This window comes from Rissa tridactyla, chromosome 1 (genome assembly GCF_028500815.1).
Source record: "Rissa tridactyla isolate bRisTri1 chromosome 1, bRisTri1.patW.cur.20221130, whole genome shotgun sequence".
Lineage (NCBI taxonomy): Eukaryota > Metazoa > Chordata > Aves > Charadriiformes > Laridae > Rissa > Rissa tridactyla.
Window position 1 is genome coordinate 175,924,959 of NC_071466.1, and position 19,070 is coordinate 175,944,028.

Consider the following 19,070-nt stretch of genomic DNA (forward strand, 5'->3'; position numbering starts at 1 on the left):
CACAAGCGTTTCTGTTTTAGTAGTGGTGGCGAAGGTGTATTGGTTGCAAGGTGTATAGTGGTTTGTTAAGCTGTGTTTTCTGGATGCTGGGGGACCGAGTGGGTGCATCCAGTTTTAAGATGTAACCAGAAGCTGTCCTTTAAGGGTTCCGAGTTGGTGTTCAGAACCAGTAACACGGTGACAATAATACTGGTATTCTGTCTATTCCTGACAGAAAAATAGTGCAAAACTGAGTTGTACAGCAGCTGTTTGAGGCACGGGCCTCCTATTCTTAACTGCAGGTGTTGTTTTCTCTGGAGTGATAAAGTATTTTGGAAATACAAATACAAGAAAAATGTTAATTAGTTTTTTTCTTTTTGTTTCTTTTAGGACACCTCCAGGATGGTTTCAAGCAGGTATAAAAGGTATGAGATCTTTGCACACAACACATTTCTTTACATACACAGTTCTGCCAGAAATGAAGTTGATTAAATGGGTGTTTATGGTAGAGGCCATCATACTGCTACTGTAGGTATATAGCCTGATTTTGGGGTAAGGACCTGAGAAGTGCAGCAAACTTATCCAAACCCCTCTATTATGTTCCTATTTTAAAACAAATTCAGCTAGTATTTTGCTGGGTCTTACTAGTGCAGAACAGTTTGCCAAGCAAATGTCTAACCTGACTACACTTTACCTAGGAGCTAGTAGTTTCACAGTTATTTGTGAACCGCCGTCTTTTGAAGTTTAATACAGGAAGATAACTTTGCTCTCCACAGTAATATTGAAAGAAATTTCTATGGTTTTGTCATACTACTGTCTCAGTTGTAGGGGATGCTGCCCACATATAGGCATTGTTGTGTTTGTTGTCTTTGAGCCAAGTGTTATCCTGGTCATTACTCAAGTTCTTCAATCAGTAAAATATTTCAGAAGTTCTTGATGCACCTGACCAGTGTGTGAAATTTTTGCTCACATGGAATTAATATTTACACACATATTATCACAATTATTAGGAAAATATAATGGTAACATGGGGTCTAAAATACATCAACTGAAGCAAGGCATTTGTGTGTACGTGTTTTCATTTGACACATGAATGTATTGTCTTTTAGTTATCCTTTATGTGGGTAAAATGTGTAGGTGGTTAATTCATCTGTGTATATATATCCTGTCTGTAGAAGTAAGTGCAAAGAGCACTTACAATTATCTAGTCTTCACTGGCTGGTATTTTCTATCCCTCAGACTTGTTCACCTATAGAATCATAGAATGGTTTGTATTGGAAGGGGCCTTCAAAGATCATCTGATCCAACCCCTCTGCCATGGGCAGGGGCATCTTTTAGTAAATGAGGTTGCTCAAAGCCCCATCCAGCCTGGCCTTGAACACCTCCAGGGATGGGGCATCCACAACTTCTCTGGGCAACCTGTTCCAGTGTCTCACCACCCTCATTGTAAAAAAATAACCAGCTATCCTGTTATGCTGTAGATTTCTTAGTATGGTGCTGTCTTTTATATTTATATTCCTGGGTTCTCATAAACCTGGTTAAATGATGCTTTTTATTGCTGTAGGGTTTTTTTAAAAATCACTTTGTCATTGCAGAGTGGGTGGACTTATTGTCACAACCTTAATAGCTATATGATTTCATGATTACTTTCTTATTAATCAAACATATTTTAGTTCAGTCTCCACTCCCTCTTCAGTCCTTGTGCAGAATTTCATTGCTGTTTGTATCTACAGAATACTTAGTGGTGTGTGTCATAGTGTTTTGTGGCTTTTCATAAACCTTATCTTTCCTCTGTTCACATGCTGGATATACTCACTCACTTGCAAAAACTTGGTTGTGTTTCTAGAATAGAAGCTTGCACAATCACATTCATAGCTTATTTGAAAATAAGCTAATTCTTCTGATGAGCATTGCAAAAATAGGAAACTCCAAAGCTAGAAAATGCTAAAATAAGACTTGTTTGTGCAGTCTGCGTTCAGTGGGCTTTAGTTATACGTGGGATGTACGTTCTTTGTTCATCAGCTTTCCCCCTCAGGACTGGCATCACATTCAGGAGGAATCTGACTTGTTGTGAGCTGCTCTTCACTATTTTGTTATGTATGTTGCCGTCCGTCTTACTCTTGCATAGTCTTCAAACCTCATGTTGAAAACAAGAGATTATTTTCGTGTGAAGTCAGAGCAGTGCCCAGTGCTCACAAATACTAAGTGGGTTTTATGCTAACTGTACCTCCATGAGGTATACAGTGCCCACTGTGATTAGAGTTAACAGTATCTATTGGTTTTCCTCTATATTTGAAAATTTCTACCTCCCCAGAAGTAATTTTTCAGGTACTTGAGCAAAGGTATGTCTCCCAGTGGCTTCACTCTCTGGTGTGAGCGCTAAAGGAGTCAGGAGCACAGTCCTCTTCTGTTCTGACAGTGTTTGGCTTGTTTGCCCCTTCCAACATCTGCAGTAAGGTAAGGTCTTACAGAAGACAACATCCTCTACAGTAATTCTTACGCAGATCACTCAGATCTCACTTAAGTCCCAAATACAGTAGAAGTCCTTTGGAAAACTGAAAATGCCGTTCTGTGATTGCACCTAGAACCGGAACGTGAATGCTGAATTGAGGCCATAAGCTGCTTGAAAGCTCAAATATGTTCAACTTAATGTGTTTTTAACAGTTTTGGGTGTGCTGCCTTAGGTTTTCAAAGCAAACTGAGAGCAAAGCATGTTTTCACATAGGGACAAGCACTTTGAGATCATATTTGAAACTGTCACTTACGTCACTCTGACAACAGGTGGTCAGGACTTTGTGGGTGGGGAAGAGACTGTTACTAGGCTTCACAGACACATGACTGCAAAAGTGAAAAGATGTCCTAAAATCTTGGACTCTGTTATAGACTCCCTCCCCGTGGAAAGAATGCAGGTCCTTTTCCTCCATGGTTACTCCTCCTGCTTCTTCTCTTCTGCCTTCTCCCTCTTCCCCAGTTCCTTATCAGAAGTGACATCTCTTCATCTCAGCATTTTTCTTCACATCACTGGTTTCCATTTCCTAGCCCAGTTACACACCCTTTCTTCTCTCTCCCCCTTTGTCTTACATCCTTATATTTAACCACTGAGGTCCTAGTCTTCTCTTTGTTATTTTTCTGATTTCTTGGGGTTTTTTTCCTGTTTTGTCTCCATCCTCTGTCCTCCTCTTCCAGGACTTCTAGTCCTGGCTTACTGATAGCGTCCCAGGCTTCCAGTACCTTCTCTTTCCCTTCCCATGTAGCTGTTTTCATGTCTGCATTGAGAGACCCAGCCTCCTGGACCTGACAAGACAAGAGAGAATTAAGAGCAGAGAAGAAAGATCTGTGCTGTGTGTTCTCATGGAATCACTGTTCTCTTAGTATGTTGCAGAGCTCAAGGAATTGCACGGATTTTACTACCTATTTAATCAAACACACTGGCTGCTTTGCCTTATATGGATGCAGCAAGCCGTGATTAAACATTTATATCTTTATACATTTATATGACATTGCTGAGAAAACCATTTCCCTGAGTGTCCATTGAGTGGAAGACATGTTTACAAATGAACTCTGCTGGCTGTTCTTGTGTTTTTCTACTTCTGTTCTGGCTGACTTCGGCAAACTGAGCCTGTCTCCTTATGCAGTAAAGTAAATAAAGGTCTGGGATGAGGATCTTAGTCCATAATTGTAGTCTGTCTTCTGAAATTACTTCAGATATTTCCACCCTTAACACTCTAAAAGTTAGTGGAGGGGTTCCTTTGTAGTTGCGTGACTAACTGCATGAAATATTTTCAAAAGAAAATGATGCTTCTATTGTGATCTGGAGTGGTACTGTAAGAACTACTAAAAGCATGACCAGAATCTTCCAAGGTCATGCTGACACAAAGGCCGCAGGACAGGTTCAGGAGAGTATCTGGGAGCTGTGATCAGCCATCTGTTCTGCCTCTGAGCTTCATGTGATTAAAAGGTGTGGGTGTCCTTCAGTTGCAATAGCCCATATCAACTTTCTCATCTTTCATTTTTCTCTAAGCTTTTCTTAATGTGATACGGCTCATCTTGTCTATTCCAAACTACTATTACTGCAACTGGGTCTACCAGTTTTTGCACTGCTTTGTGAGCAGTTATTTTAAAGCGACAAGCACATGGACATTAGTAGGAATGATTTTGATTCAGGTCTGATGCTATCAGCATAGTTGGTGTCCTCACTGATTTCTTGAACAAGAGAATGACAAGGAGTATTCTGTTTATTGAAATATTTGAGTGTAATCTACATGTAAACATGAATTATGTTTCTCTTGTGTTCTGTGAACTAAAAATTTTGTTTGTTTGCATGTACCAGTAAAGCAAGATATGTTTGTGCACATGGTAATATTTTTGTAAGCACAGATAATTTGTTTTAGCAGCTTATTTCTAAGACTGTCTACTAGCTTTTGAACCAATCTAGCTGCTCTTTTAGAAATGTCTTGAATTGAAAAGAAAACCCTGCAAATCAGGATTTAAAATAACTCAGAAGATTTTTTGCATGGTTCATGGATCAGACGGATCAGGCTGGATCAGTTTACAGAAAGAGATAGATTAAAATCTCTCTCAGTGGTTCAGGGGTGTGTTCCCTTTATAAGTTCGTTTATTAGTAGAAATGAATACAATATGGTATGGTTTTATGGCTTCCAGACAAAAATGTCAGAGAGGTTTTTTCCCCTTCTTTTAGGATAGTATGGCACACTAACATGGAACTCAACAGGTAGAGTTCCTTGCCCACTAATTCTAAAAGACTACATTGTACTCAAGTTTAACATTCATGCAAGAGATGAAAAATAAATGAGGAAGAAGAGATCACAGGAAGAGAAGAAGCGAGTGCTTCAGAGGCGCTCTGAAGAGCGCTGCTGAAGTTCTCTTGCTCAGTGTTTTTAGATTACTGCAAAGCTTAAACTGTATAACAATTTGCATTCCATCACACTAACCGTGGTCTCGCTAATTCAAAAAAATACAGCTGCAAAATACTGTTTCATAACACTGTGCCCAGACTTGCCTACATACCCGTGTTTGGGAGTTTTGCAGTGAGGGTTGGCTGTTGAAGTGCTGTCTCATCTAGCTTGTTACATTAGGACCACTACTGGGCAGGTATCAACACTTAAAATAGACAGGAGTCACTCAAGGTGCTTTTCTTGACTTTTGCTTCTCCTTTTCAGCCAATGCTGATGTTATGAGAAGGCAGAAACACTATGGGTTTATTTCTGCAGAAGTTTTTGATGGTCTATGTTGAGCCAGCTGCAGTTCCTCACTGTCCCTTGTGCCAGCGCTCATGCAAGCGGACAGGATGTTGCTTCAGGGAGCAAGTTGATGGCTTCCTTTTTGCTGAATTGCCACACCGTCTCCTTGAATGGTTTCCTACTCGGTCACGTGAAGGCCAGAGCCAGGAAAAGTGGAGGGAGCTAGGAATGTGCAGCTGTCGAGAAAACAAGACTGCCTTGCCTTAGCTCAGCTCTGAAAGCCACCGACTCGGCTTAAGCAGTCTGAAGTAACAGAAGTCCAAGGTGTCCTATCTAGAAGTACTGTCTTTTGCTCGTTCTTCCAAAGCAGCTGTGAGCAACTGACTGGATTGCAGCGATGTAATTAATTAGGAGTTTCCAAATCAAGTGTAGCTACAAGATTCCGGCAATAAAAAGAAAAGTGTCCTAGCTGAAATCAATGGAACCTGGTTTTGACTGATTTAAATTGGATGAAATGGCAATTTGGACAGTGCTTCAGACAGACATTGAGAGAACCAAAGAGGTGATGGAAGGAGCAAGATTTATTCCACCTTTCTGTCATATTGCTGTTAAACCCGTCCCTGTGTGAATAACTGATTTTATTTTAAAGGAAATGATGACTAGAACATCATTACGAAACAAAATTTTTGTTTCTGTGTAAGAGTAGTCAAAACTGTAGTGTTGATTGATTTTGCGATACGATTTTTATTTAAGTACAGCCAGAAAAAAAACTTTGGAAAGCAAGTTGTCTTAAGTTGCAAAAGTGTTTTCTGTTTTCAGCATCCTAGTACAGGAATACACGTTTAAAATGAGGGTTTGATAGTGGCTACTTGAAAGTAAGCTAATGGAACAACAAGTTGAATTTTGTTAAACATCATGTCGAACATGCCCTTTTGAAGCAGTAGTGAGGAATGTGTCTATCCATATAGATTCTCCGGGTGCACACTCTAATCCAGTGTATGGCTACAAATACAATCTCAGATACTCTTCTCGAAAAATAATTTAAAAAACACGGTTTCCTGCAGCCGTAGCCTATGCCTAGATGTTTCAACTGCAAATGTTGAAACAGTTATATGCATAAGTTACTTCGATGCTAGAAAGTGGAATACATTTTGAACTGCATTCTTGAACAGTGACTCTAAATTTTTTTTCAGTTGCAGACCCCTATCATTTTTCATCTGGTGCTAATGACTGCTTTTACCCAATGTACCTCTACTGACAGTAGGCTTTCTTTTCTTTCGTACCTTTGGTGAGATTTCAGCAACTTCCAAGTTACAAGTATACGTAAACCTTTATTCAGTGAGGAGGTGGAAGAAGCAAGGTTTCTGTTGCAGTCTCAAACTAAATGGGTTCTGCTGTCACGTGCGTACCAAAAGAAGGGATAAACCCATTTTGTTTTCTTAGTAGTATACAAAGCTCTTCAGTTCAGACATGATGATTATGAAGATGATGATGATTATTATTAGTAGTATTGTTGTTATATATTTATAAATATAGAGTAGATTTATATCTATATATGATATGTATTAAAATGTACAGGTTTATTTCCATAGAGATATCTTTGTTGGGGGTGGTTGATAGGTATTTTCTCTTAGTAAAGCATAGTCACCAAGTTCTTATTATTGTTCTAGGTAAGTTTTCTTACTTGTTTAAGGCTCACAAAGTCACATTGTATCTGAAGACTAAAATTCCGTTCTTTGTGAAAGATGTCTACTGTGTCTCAGATGATACCTTTTCGCTGTTGCTGTGTGATGGACGTAGGTTATAACAGCCAAAATAATGAACTTTGTTAATGTCATGTTCCTCGTGACAGGTTACATATTAATGCCTCCTTAAATGTTTTTTTTTTTTTTTAAAATCCCATTTCCTAGAAGTCTTCTTGATATGTCCTTTGTACTTGCTGATACTGAAAGGGAATGTGTTCAGTAGGGTCTACTCCCCAGTGGAATAGGTGAGGAAATTTTTGAGGGTGAGCTTCAGGGAAAATACAGAAAATGTCTTAATTTTCAGTATTAATTAAACCCTTCCTATCTAGGTGTTCTTTCTTCTAACTTTCCTGTAGGAGCATCTGCCAATATCACTCACTGGAGCCAAGCTGAGATACTCCAGTATATTGGCAAAAGGTTTCATTTTTGAGCGATGGAAAAATTGAGCCTTTTTTGTGTGGTCTGTCCTTGAGGCACTAACAGCACAAAACAACACAGCTTACAGAAAGCTAAATAATCTAGAATTTATAGAGTTAAGCTAAAATATTTCTCTTATGTTGTGTTGCAATATGCGCATCCGGTCCTAGAAATGTTTTTTTAAAAAAACTTCTAGATGAAGAATAAACAGTGCTAAATATGGTAATAACATCAAGCTACAAAATTCCTTACAATTGTGTCAATGTGCCTTGGAAACTTCACACGTACTGGAGCAAAATAATATTAATATCCATGAAAAGACATCCTTTTGCCAGATACTCCTGCTTTTGATTTGCACTGTATCCATCTAGATTTGCACATTGTCAGCAGGGGTATTCTGGAGTTATGAAATGCAAAACTGTTAAATGAACACATTAATCACGTACTCTTCTATGTTTTAAAGGAAATGTTGTAAGAATACTCATAGCACTTTTTATTCTTTTCCGAGGTGCTCTAGAAAACCGTTGTATACGTATTTCAGCTGTGTGATTTCACAGAATCACAGGCTGGTTGAGGTTGGAAGGGATCTCTGGAGGGCATCTTTTCCAACCTCCTTGCTCAGGCAGGGCCACCTAGAGCTGGTTGCCCAGGACCATGTCCAGATGGCTTTTGAGTGTCTCCGTTCATGCTCTCCTGGTGAAGACTGAACAGGATTTTTTTTGTCTTTGGCTGTTCAGCTGTATATTTTCAAAGTCAAAGAAGTGTGGGTTTGGTGGACTGGGGAGTGAAAGGTCTGTATTTCTGGTCCCAGGGCACTCTGTTCTGCTGCTCTTAATTATTCATTAGATTCTACTTTGCAGGTAAATAACATTGCTACTAGGAAGGAAATAGCCACGGGAGGAATACATAAATTTGTGGCTTTGAAAATGCTTGCCTTCTCATATTTTTTTAATTAGCACTGGTTTTGTACATAGCAATCACAATGGAGAAGACATAAGGTTTTTTAAAGCAAGCTTCTGTGCATTTGCAGTGCTTATCTGTTAACATTCCATGGCAGTGATTTTTAAGGAATAGACACATGATCTAAAACAAAAAATATACCATCAGTTAGTGAGCGCCTGCCAACTGAGCTATGACAAACCACTGTGTATTCAAGTTCTGAAGTAAAATATTTGGAAATGGTGTAAAATTAATATGTTGGGCCACATCACTTTCTCACTTTGGTTTGCTTTCCAGTTCCTTCCAGGCCGTATCCATAGTTCCTGAAAAGTCGGTTGATACGTGTAAGCTTCTTACATTTTGGACATGTACTTGTTTTTCATCCTTTATGTTTTCATCTGATTAAAAAGATGCTTGGTTTAAACTTTGTAGTGGTACTTTACTCTTTTAAATGAAGTTTTATAGCTAGGTTTTTAATATGCACAGTTCATAAAACTTTCAAATCTTTCAAAATAAGGTAGGATAAGTGTGTTCAAAGTTGATTACCTACGTGATGAGATCTACATTATCCAAATATTTGACTCCCTGAGGCAGTGAATTTAGTGAGTTCTCAGCAGCACAAGAGCTGTGAAATAAATTCTCTGCAGTTTACTAGACTGACCTGTTGAGTGCTTTGGAAAGCACTTCTTGTTACTTCCATCGTTTCCATTTTGTTAAGTGTTTCATTTGCTCTTTGCCTTTGTAGCACAGCTAATGCACCGGAAGATGATGCTCAAAATAGATACTCCCGAACAGACAGGACAACTTACAGCAGATACAGCAGGGATGCAAATTCTTCGGGCAGTTCCATACCAAGTAACGCTTTGGAAAAGAGGATTGAGGAACTTGAAAGGGTAAGTACCAAGTAACATCTGCATGGCATACCTCTGAAATAAATTACTTCTGAAACTCCGTGGGGAAATTTGCAAGTAAAATGTATAGAAATGTTGCTAAATGCTTGAAGTTTTCATTATTTCACACGTTCTTCATACAAACAATTTTGGGAAAATGTAATAATGTTAAAGCTGAGTTTTCCACCTAAACCAGTATTTTGTTAAATAATGTCATCTGTGTAATCTGGCTTCTCTGTTTTCCTCTGAAGTGGATTTTTACGGGTAACTTGCCAAATATTCTTGAATTTGTATGGATGAAAGTTACTAAGTAAACACAATCTGAATAGGTCTTTTTTTGGAAAAGATGAAAATAGAGCATATTTCGTAGAAATTACTATTTTTTTATTAATTTTTTTAAAGACTTGGGGAAGCCGCCTTTGAGTGAATTACACCATAATCCTCCCTTCCAAATCAGCTTCCTTCTGAAATAATTTAACTGCCAGTAACACAGAAAATAGAGGAAGATTTAAGGGCGTTCTTTCAGTATGCTGAACCCTGATTTACTGAATTCCTAGTGGACATTTCCATTTTTACTCACATTCAGGCCCACAGATCTAACAGTGAGTCTTCATTCCTTGTTAACGGTAGTGTTAAAAAAAAACCCCAACACCCCCCACCCCCCAGAAAGGGACTAACCCTCCCAATATAACAAATTTAGAAGCTGATACTCTACATCTACTTACTTCTGTTTTGGGCCCCTATCCAGTTTTGGGTTCATGCATGAGTTAAATATTGATTAAAACATTATCTCTGGAATGGGAGATACCACACAGGTTTGCTGTGGGTAGAATATTTTCTTAGACACGATTCTTTAGCTCCTTGAAATGTAAGGGCTTGAAGACATGGGTTTGACTTCCTGTAGAAAGTCAAAATTCACACATATGTGTGTGAATTTTTCTTCTTTGTTTGTTTGTTTAAGTGGTAATAACTTAAAACTGTCTCTCAAAACCAAAAATTAAATTTCAAACTTCAGTGCATATTCTGGTTTTAGGAACTTGCAAAGGAGAGACAGGAAAATGCGCGACTAATGAAGATGACACAGGACAAAGAGGAACTAATTGGAAAGCTGAAGGAAGAAATTGATTTATTAAACAGGGTAAGCACACGCTTTCTTATATGGTGCGATATAGAGGGAATACAAGTCTCTGCATTCTCTGTGCTTTTCTTCAGGCACCTGCATCCACTGGGCAAGGTCAGGAGAGAATTAAGTGTGGGGATTTTTTTTGTATTTGTGTAATTTTTCAAGAGGCATGTCAATAAGGTATATTTTTTCCAGATGACTTCTGGTTGTCATGACTAACTTCCGAAAGTTCTGTGTTATTGGAGTACCTGAATTTCTTGTTGCTATAAATGTTTGCAGAACAAGGTTATAAAAGCAAGTGTTCTTTTACTGCCTCTTCTTTCCAAATTCAGTACATAGCATACCAGGAAGTAATTAATTGGGATTTTGACAGTTTTCTCAATAAATTGTAACACAGTACTTTTGTTTGACAAAGTAATTATAAATTTAGTTCCATTTTAGTCAGCTTTTAAATACTGATAATAGTTTAGATGATCTTAGAATGATTTGGGAGTAACTGCTTTATATTCTGACAGACACTCTCATACTCTTTGTTGTTGATTCCCGAGTAAAGGCAGAACAAGACAGGGGGCAGGAGGCGTGGGCTAGGATCACTCAGGCAAGGTGTGTAGGCAGGAGGAGAAGGGTAGAAGAGAGAGACATGCTTGGGAATGGGACAGGATGAGAAGTTTTAAAGTTGATAGAAGATACCAGGTTAACAAGTCCCAGTTTTAAGGGCAGACTGGAACTCTTTCACAGAGTGGATTAGTGACCTCATCTTGCACTTCCTGGCTGAGGTGCAGAGCCTGGATGTACTAGGGAAATACATGTCTACTAGTCCAGTGCAGATGTTCCCATAAAAATTCAGAAAAAAAATTCAGAACTGGCTTTGGTCAGTCCAGCCTTGAAGGGAGGCAATAAATCTGTGCGCATAGTGGCAGACTTTTCATTTTGCGCTATACATTTATGACAAAGTAGAACAGCATTCACAAGTTTGCAACCTAATCTAGAGAACAAAAGGGCGTGAGATTATTCTGAAACATGTGTCTATTTATTTTTTTTTTAATAAAGGAAGTTGGAAGTTAATCTGTAGGATACGTGAAATATTGTCTGGTTTGGAGAGATTTCTGTTTTAATTGAGGAATTAATCTTTATGCCAGTATTCGATTCTGCAAAGAATCTGTCACATCTAAGCTGATGACCTTATTACAGTCAAGGCAGGTGTTCATTCCTTCTACATAATGGATGGCAAAGCTACTTAATACTGCTGATCACCCCTGGCTTCCTGACTCAGAGGTCAGAAAGAACAAATCAAAAGAACCTAACTCACTACAAGCTTGTGTTTTAGGACCATGTCTGTTTGTGAGCTTTGCTGTTCCAGAAACGACATTTTTTCTGCTATATTTGAAATATGATGTCCTAAATTAAATCCATCGAGTTTCTGACTAGAAACCATCTTTGAACATTTGTAGTAAAGTCAGGTGCCTGTGCCTTGCCTCTGTTAAGTATGACCGCAGTTTCTGCCTGTTGTGTGGAAAGAAAACATAAAACATAATACGGTCCTTTCAAAAGTCTCTTTATTATACAATGACTAAAATTGTACTTTTCCATCAGATCTACAAAGCCATCTCATTGGTGCTCCCTAGGTAGCTTCTCTTAAACGCAGAAGAGAATGGCTTTTTTTCTCCAACAGGTCAGCATTTACCATAGCTATAACATTGTCTGTTAGCTTAATTTCAGTGCAAGTTATTTATGTTTGCATCCGTTGGGCTTTTCTTAATGATGAAATAGCTGTCTTTTGACTTTATAACCAGCATAATAGTTTGCCTTCTTACAAAAGTTTGAACCCATGTCTCAAGTGATGCTTCCATTAAAACAGATACAGTTGTACTTTCTTTCTTTAATAGTTCTTGGATTTGAGATTGCTTCTACATTGGCTATCCAAGTGGATTTAGAAAGAGGAAAAGTTTAGAATATTAAGAAAAGCTACAAATATACTGCATCATTCCTATGATAGAAGGCTATTGAAGTTAATAGGGCAGTTATATTTGCCTAAGGTGTATTGTCATAACTGAGATAATGAGAGCCAGCACTTGGACATCCATCTGTTCTTCATGGAACGTTACTCTGTAGAATTGGCATCAGGATTGGATGCTTTGCATGGAAGAACAGTTGTGATCTTCAGCCTCTGCTCAGATAAAAAGATGTCCTGAGGACTAAACTTTACTTAGTGAGCTTATGCAGAGATCGTTTTAAAAAGTTTTGCTGGTAGGCAATCCAAATAGGGGTCTCTAAATTTGACCACCTACACATTCATGGTATTTCTCCGTCTTTTCTATTTATCAAAATATGCAGTTATTGCATGTTAAGTTGCACAGATATGGAAAGAATAAATAAGTTCTTAAAATGCCATTTTATTGCATAGCTTTCTGACTGCTCAGTCCTCATATTTACAGAAATGCTTTTTCTAGAAGATTCAATCAGTTCATAACCAATCAATCCTTGATTGGCAAAGGTCTTGTGTTACACTTGAAAAACTTTTTCCAAGAATCCTGAAGACTTCTTGGCAGACTTACTCTTGTTTTAAGTAAATATGTTTTAATGTAACAATATATTTTTACTGAGATCAGTCAGTACATCACAAAGATACTTAAAGAACACGAGCTGCATTTATATAGAGAAATGGAAAAGGTTTTCTGTCGTAAATGGCATTCTTTCACAGCAGTACATTAGCCACTAAAAGTATGTCTGCCATGTTTTTTGTAAGAAAAGGGTAATTGCTTCATAAAAACCTCAGATGTCTGAAGGGAAAGGCATCTCAAGACATTTAAATATTTGTAGGCTAAGTTCAGCTGTTGACTAGTTTACACTTGGTCATCTCTGACCTCACTAAGATGTCATTGTAGTCAAATGGGTGTTTGGAGAGAGTCTGTCAGTGAGGATTTATAATCCAATTAGTGTCAGTTGTGTAGTTATTGGTTCCTTTGGTATGTGAAGTCCAAACTTTCCTGCTATTGCGTCTTTTTTACTAATAAGCATAAATTAGTGTTGTAATTTTGAATAAGAAACTTTAAATATCAGAGTGGCAAAAACCACGTGCATCTCTCAGTCCATCGTTTCTGTAGATATTTAAACTTCAGTAGTTATTTTTCCTGGCTCATATTCAAAAAACACTTACTCGTAGAAATCTTTGGAATGTTATTTTTGCAGCATAAACATTTCACAAACTTTTACTATTTTTATTTTGAGTAAATTACAGACATTTTTAAACAGAAGGTTTTTAGGTAAGCTTTAATTGAGGCATCTGATGGCTAGGTTAACAACAAGTTGAACCACAGTATTATGTATACTGAACTAAATAACCTATCACTTTATTGAAAAAGTGTTGTCCCTTCTGCCTGATTATTGATCTGAACTGCACAAGACAGAAAATAAAGTGTGCTTCTTAAAATTACATAGTAAACTGTGTTTATAGTAGCTATCCATCAGAACTTTCTGTGTTTAGATGTTAAAGTCACTTGTATCTGTTATGTCGGAGTGGTCAAATGCTTTTCCTGGAAGTCATTCGTCCTGTGATGCAGCAGTACTTCTGTGAGGCAAAGAGGAATTTCTGCTAGCGGTTTCTTGATTCCACATTACAAAAACAATAAAGTAATTGCAAAGGTATTGCGGTATGGATTTTGGCTTGGCAAACTGAAGAGGCTTTTAAAAATCATGATACAGATTAAACACAACATTTCTAGCATGCGCTTCTGGATTGACCCTGCTAAAAAGAAACAAGAAAATAATCTCTGAATGTCAAACACTGCTTAACAACTTAAAGGAACAAGAGAGAGAAAATCTTTATTATAGTTTTATGTTTAATCTAGCATGGCAACAGTAGGGTCTTGCAGATTTCAGTCAAAAGGCATCCATGATCTCTGATGAGAATCCTGGTTCTTCCTCCTTTGCCCGCCTTTCATTTTCCTCCTCAATAAAGTGCTGTCCTTGAGGTCACTCTTCTGTTCTGTCATTTTTTCGTTCTCATTCTCTTTCTTCCATGTTTGGGGGGTTTTTTGTACAGTGAAATTATTTTTACCAGAGTAATGCTTACATTAAACAGCCAGTTTCACTGGTTTCTACTTTAAAGGCTTGCAAAAACTTGGTAGGAAGTGAAGAAATGAAATGGGAACTGGATAAATGTGGTAGTTGGTGCAGGAGGGATGGACCTTTGGGGTGGGAGCAATCTATTTTATTAAGCACCCATTATTACTGTGTGTGCTGTCTGTTCTTTTAGTAGCAGTTTAGACATAAGTTACAAAATACTTTTTAAGTTTTTTCACAGAAAATGAAAAAAAAAAAAAAATGAGCAGGCAGTACTTTTTCTGAAAATTTTGGTACTTAATTTAAAACACAAAGCAGTAATAACCAGTGATGTGTATATGTGAGCGGGATAGTTGCAGACAAGCACAGTCTGGGGAGCAGAGGCAATAGCTGACTAATACACTCTCTGTATATGCCAATAAAACAATCACACCCATTCATTTTGGTTTATTGATGCATTAATTCCTGCTGTAGCTTTAGTTTTGATTATATGTTTCCATTTAAAGGTGCTTGTACATGGGAATATAATATTAAAGTTTTGTAATTACAGTAACACTTGGAAAAAGGCTGATTTAACAGATTCAAGGGTAGCTACTGGGACACTAATTCTACCAGCTTCTTCATTTCAGAGCTAAGAAGCTAAATTGCTGCTGCTAATAATTGTGAGTTTGAATTTATGTCCTGAGAAGTGTTTCTTTTTCCTTTCGTAGGACCTAGATGATATAGAAGATGAAAATGAACAATTGAAGCAAGAAAATAAAACCCTCTTAAAAGTTGTTGGACAGCTGACAAGGTAGAAGATTCAAGCCTCAATGAGGAAAGATTTAAAAACTACTGATTGAACATTAAGGTCAATATGGTAATACTTCCTGTGTTGCAGTATGTTATAATAACTGTCTTTATATTTATTGTTAGGAAACCAGATGAATGTTTATTTTCATAGTACTTTCTTCTTCATTCAATGAAATGGCATCAAATTTGGGGTATATTTTTAGCTTTCTTTTCACATAAGAATAATTAAATGTTTTGACATATTTCAAAATATTAAGTTAAAAAATATTTGGGTTTTGTATCTTCAGATTACATCTGGATAAATTACAGTAATTTAAAACTCATCGCACCAAGATCACTTTCAGTCCATGTGGGTGTATATTTTTGAAATGAATGGAAGTAGTAATACATATAAGCTTTGTTTACACAGATCCAAAATACATATTTTGGGAAATATTTCCTTTTTTGTTTAAGCAGCTGTAAAGCGGATGCCTTATTACTGATGTATAACATTTTGCAGATTGATTACTTGCTCTAAAACTCTTGTTTGTTGAGGGTTTTTTTTACCGTATCTGAAAGACTGACAATAATAGAGTAGCATTTTTTTTTCTGTATAACAGTATTCTGGCAGAAGGGGGAGGTTTTATTAAAAAAAAAAAAAAAAAAGAAAAAAGAAAAAAAAAGAAAACACAAAAAACAATAAATCACCTGTGGTATCAGCATTAATGAGTTCTTAGAATCATATTGAAGTTGTGCACTGCAGTTTATTTTAAAGCTGAAATGCAAGTTTGCTATCAGACAGTAAGTTTGTTTGCTGTGTTGAGAATTCGAACAAAGCCTGGAGCTTTCATTTTAGCAAAGACACTTTTGCAATACTCTTATACTTAAAGCTGTCCTCTTAAAATTTGTAGTGATCATAACCAATATGAGTTTTTTGATCTTTTCATTTTTTAAGCTGGGTGAAAATATTTGTACATAACAAAGCAGAGAGGCATACAAGTGATTCATGCCCTTTTGAAACATCAAGTGGTTTAAAAAAAACCTTTTATCCTTGATTTTAAATTAACATGGTGTTTAAAAAGTGCCTGTTTAGATGCTACAATCCAGTTATGACTGCATATTGATTCTTCTGTAACATGATAGTAGACAAAATTTTCACTTGACATTAACCACAGACCTCAGTTAACACTTCTTTTCTTAAAATTCTTGTCAGGCTGAAGTTTGATGTACTTTATTTCATCTTGATACAGCATATTTTTAATTCCTGATCAGAATAAATGTATATGTCATTTGAGTCAGGACACTAGAAATAAAAACATTTTGAAGAGTCCAGGCTTTTTCTTGACAATTTTGAAGTTTGGTATCAGTAAGTTGCATGCATATAGTTTTTGTTACCTTCAAACTTAAAGGCAACTAATATATAATAATGATCACCTTGTCACATTTGCCAATTGTTTTTGTAATGTGTATTTAATGACTGTAAGAGTTTCTTAAATTTCAAATCCAGGTATTACTGTTAACGCCTTGGATTGTTTTGGATATAGAATAGGTTATTATTTGTGTATTCTAATGAGAAGGAACTTTTCAAAGCTTTAAAGTATTTTTGAAGACACTTATATTCCAGGATGCCTTGATGTTTTCCTTCACAGTGGCTGAGAACCTGTGGGACACCATTTAAAACCTTTACTCAGGGGTTTAAATGGTATGGGGGGGGTTGTATAGGCCCTCTGAAGTACGGTATACACCAATGAATATTGCTGTTAATATTACTCAAACAATAAGAAGTCCCTTAATTTTTCAGTTTCACGAAATTAAAAAATTTAAAGTAATAAAAAAATAAGTTGAGATGTGTGCCTTCTGAATAAATATGAAACTTTCTCTGGAAGAACATCTGATTTCCATCTCTGTGTACTAAGTAGGAAATATACATACCGATTTACGGCATGGGATGTCAAACATATTGAAGCGTCATTAAGGAGTTAATGCAGAACACACAGATGTTAATGCGAAGTTGTAAGTGAGATATTTCATAAACTATATTTCACATACATTTTAAACCAAAGAACAATAACAACAAAGAACGTAAACAAGAATTACTTACCTTCATATTACTACTTCATGGTTTGCATGTGTATTGACTACGACTTAGCAGCAGTAATGCCAAAATGAGTGTATCTTTTTAAAACTTGGACATCCAGCTGACAGGAATATTTGGCAGAAGTACTTCTGATACCCTACCTGGAAGAAGTACTGGCAGGGGGAGTTTCCAAATATTGAAACGAGTAATGCTTCAGACAGAACATGTGAACAAAGGAACTGTTGGGAACTCACAGATGAAGTACCTCAGGACATTATTGTTGTTGTGTATTATTATATAAATGTAAAGCTCCTCATGGTTTTAAAAATTCCAACAAATTGTATCTTGAAGCATAACACATCTGCTGACAGTTTGGAAGATTTAGATAGCTTTTTGGAAAAATGTCAATAACAATTCATTATTACTTACGTTATCAGACTGTGGAAGAAGTTTAGTAGTTCTAGGAAAAATAGAATATTAGAATATTTTCTAGGAAAACTAGAATATTAGTAATTGTCTAGTCATTACTTGCCATTATCTTTTTATTTCAGTAGGGTACCCTTCTAGTCAAGCTAAAACATAGAATAAGTTTTTATCCTAGGTGGTCTGAAGGTGTTAAATTAGCTACCTTACCAGGGATTCGCTAATCCATGTCCACGTCCTCACCAGTCCAATACCTCAACTGTTCTCAATTGTGTGATTTTTAAAAGCAGAGAGACTGCTTTAAGTGGGAACCCACCTCACTTGGGAAGGCTGTCTGATTCCTGAATGAATATGGGTATTGATGTACGCAGGCTAAATTAATTTACTAGGGCAGGGGGTGGGGTGGGAGGGGAGGAGGTATTAGTATGCAATATTAACAGTATGGGTAAGTCTCTTGGAGATCTCTGAACTTTCATGTCTTAAAATTCATACCAAACTGCTTAGGTCTAGCATCTGCATTTCTGGGTAACTTGGATCATCTAGGAAATTTAAACAGAGAAGTACTTCCTTTGACTAAAGCAAATAAGACAGGGTTTTTTTCAAGATACTTTTAATAGTGAACAGCGCATAATTCCTATTTTGATAATGCAAAATGATACTCCTGTTATGGTCACATACTGTTGTGTAGAAAACATATACTGCATCCAGAGCTGATGGTTAAAATTGTGCAGAAATATTTTTGTCGTTGATATCATGCACTAACGTTTGTGGGATTAATTTCCTAAGGAAGTTTGACCATATATAAATGTTGGTGATTTTTACAAGGAAATTCAAAATGGCTCATTTTTCATTTTTTAAATAACTAAATGGCCATGTTTGATTTCAGTGTTACTTGATGTATATATTAACTGAAATAGTACAGTCTGTATTTGCAAATGAGTGTTTCTTCTGTCTTTAGAGCAAAATATTTCTTGGTTAATTACCAGATTTGTATTTACACATTTGGAGATATGAATTATTTCCGTGTTAGGTTGGCTCTGAATTTGAGAGGTAGAGTGAGAAAAGAGGGTAACAAGAAATAAATCAATAACTTCCAAAGTAGGAAGTATAACCTCATGATTATTTTTTTTTATTATTATTCAGCTGTACTGAGAATTAGCTGTGGAAAGATTTGTGATTGGCATAACCACTCCAAAAGATACAGGGATTTTCATATGTTGGGAGCAACTGATTAACCTACATCAAAGCTATTTTCAACTTGTCTGGTATCGTTACAGCTTGGAAACTTGCTACCGTAAGAGAGACCAAAAGGAATACTGGAGATCAAATTACATTTTAACATTTTGCTAGGAGAGCAGAGTTACACTGACTCCAGCTGTCTCATTTTGTAAATTCTTTGTGGCTATTTCCTCCTTGAATTGAAACAAATCAGTATTAGTAGCC

General features: G+C 36.7%; 1 protein-coding gene across 1 annotated transcript in view; it reads left to right on the top strand.

The window, feature by feature from the left end:
• Positions 1-18,014, top strand: part of PAWR (pro-apoptotic WT1 regulator) — an 83,563-nt gene extending 65,549 nt beyond the window's left edge. Inside the window, exons 3-6 of the mRNA XM_054182840.1 lie at positions 370-404; positions 9,027-9,174; positions 10,205-10,309; positions 15,067-18,014. Coding sequence (XP_054038815.1) covers positions 370-404; positions 9,027-9,174; positions 10,205-10,309; positions 15,067-15,153 — 375 coding nt within the window. The 3' untranslated portion in view covers positions 15,154-18,014. The remainder of the gene's footprint in view (positions 1-369; positions 405-9,026; positions 9,175-10,204; positions 10,310-15,066) is intronic.
• Positions 18,015-19,070: the final 1,056 nt, after the last annotated feature.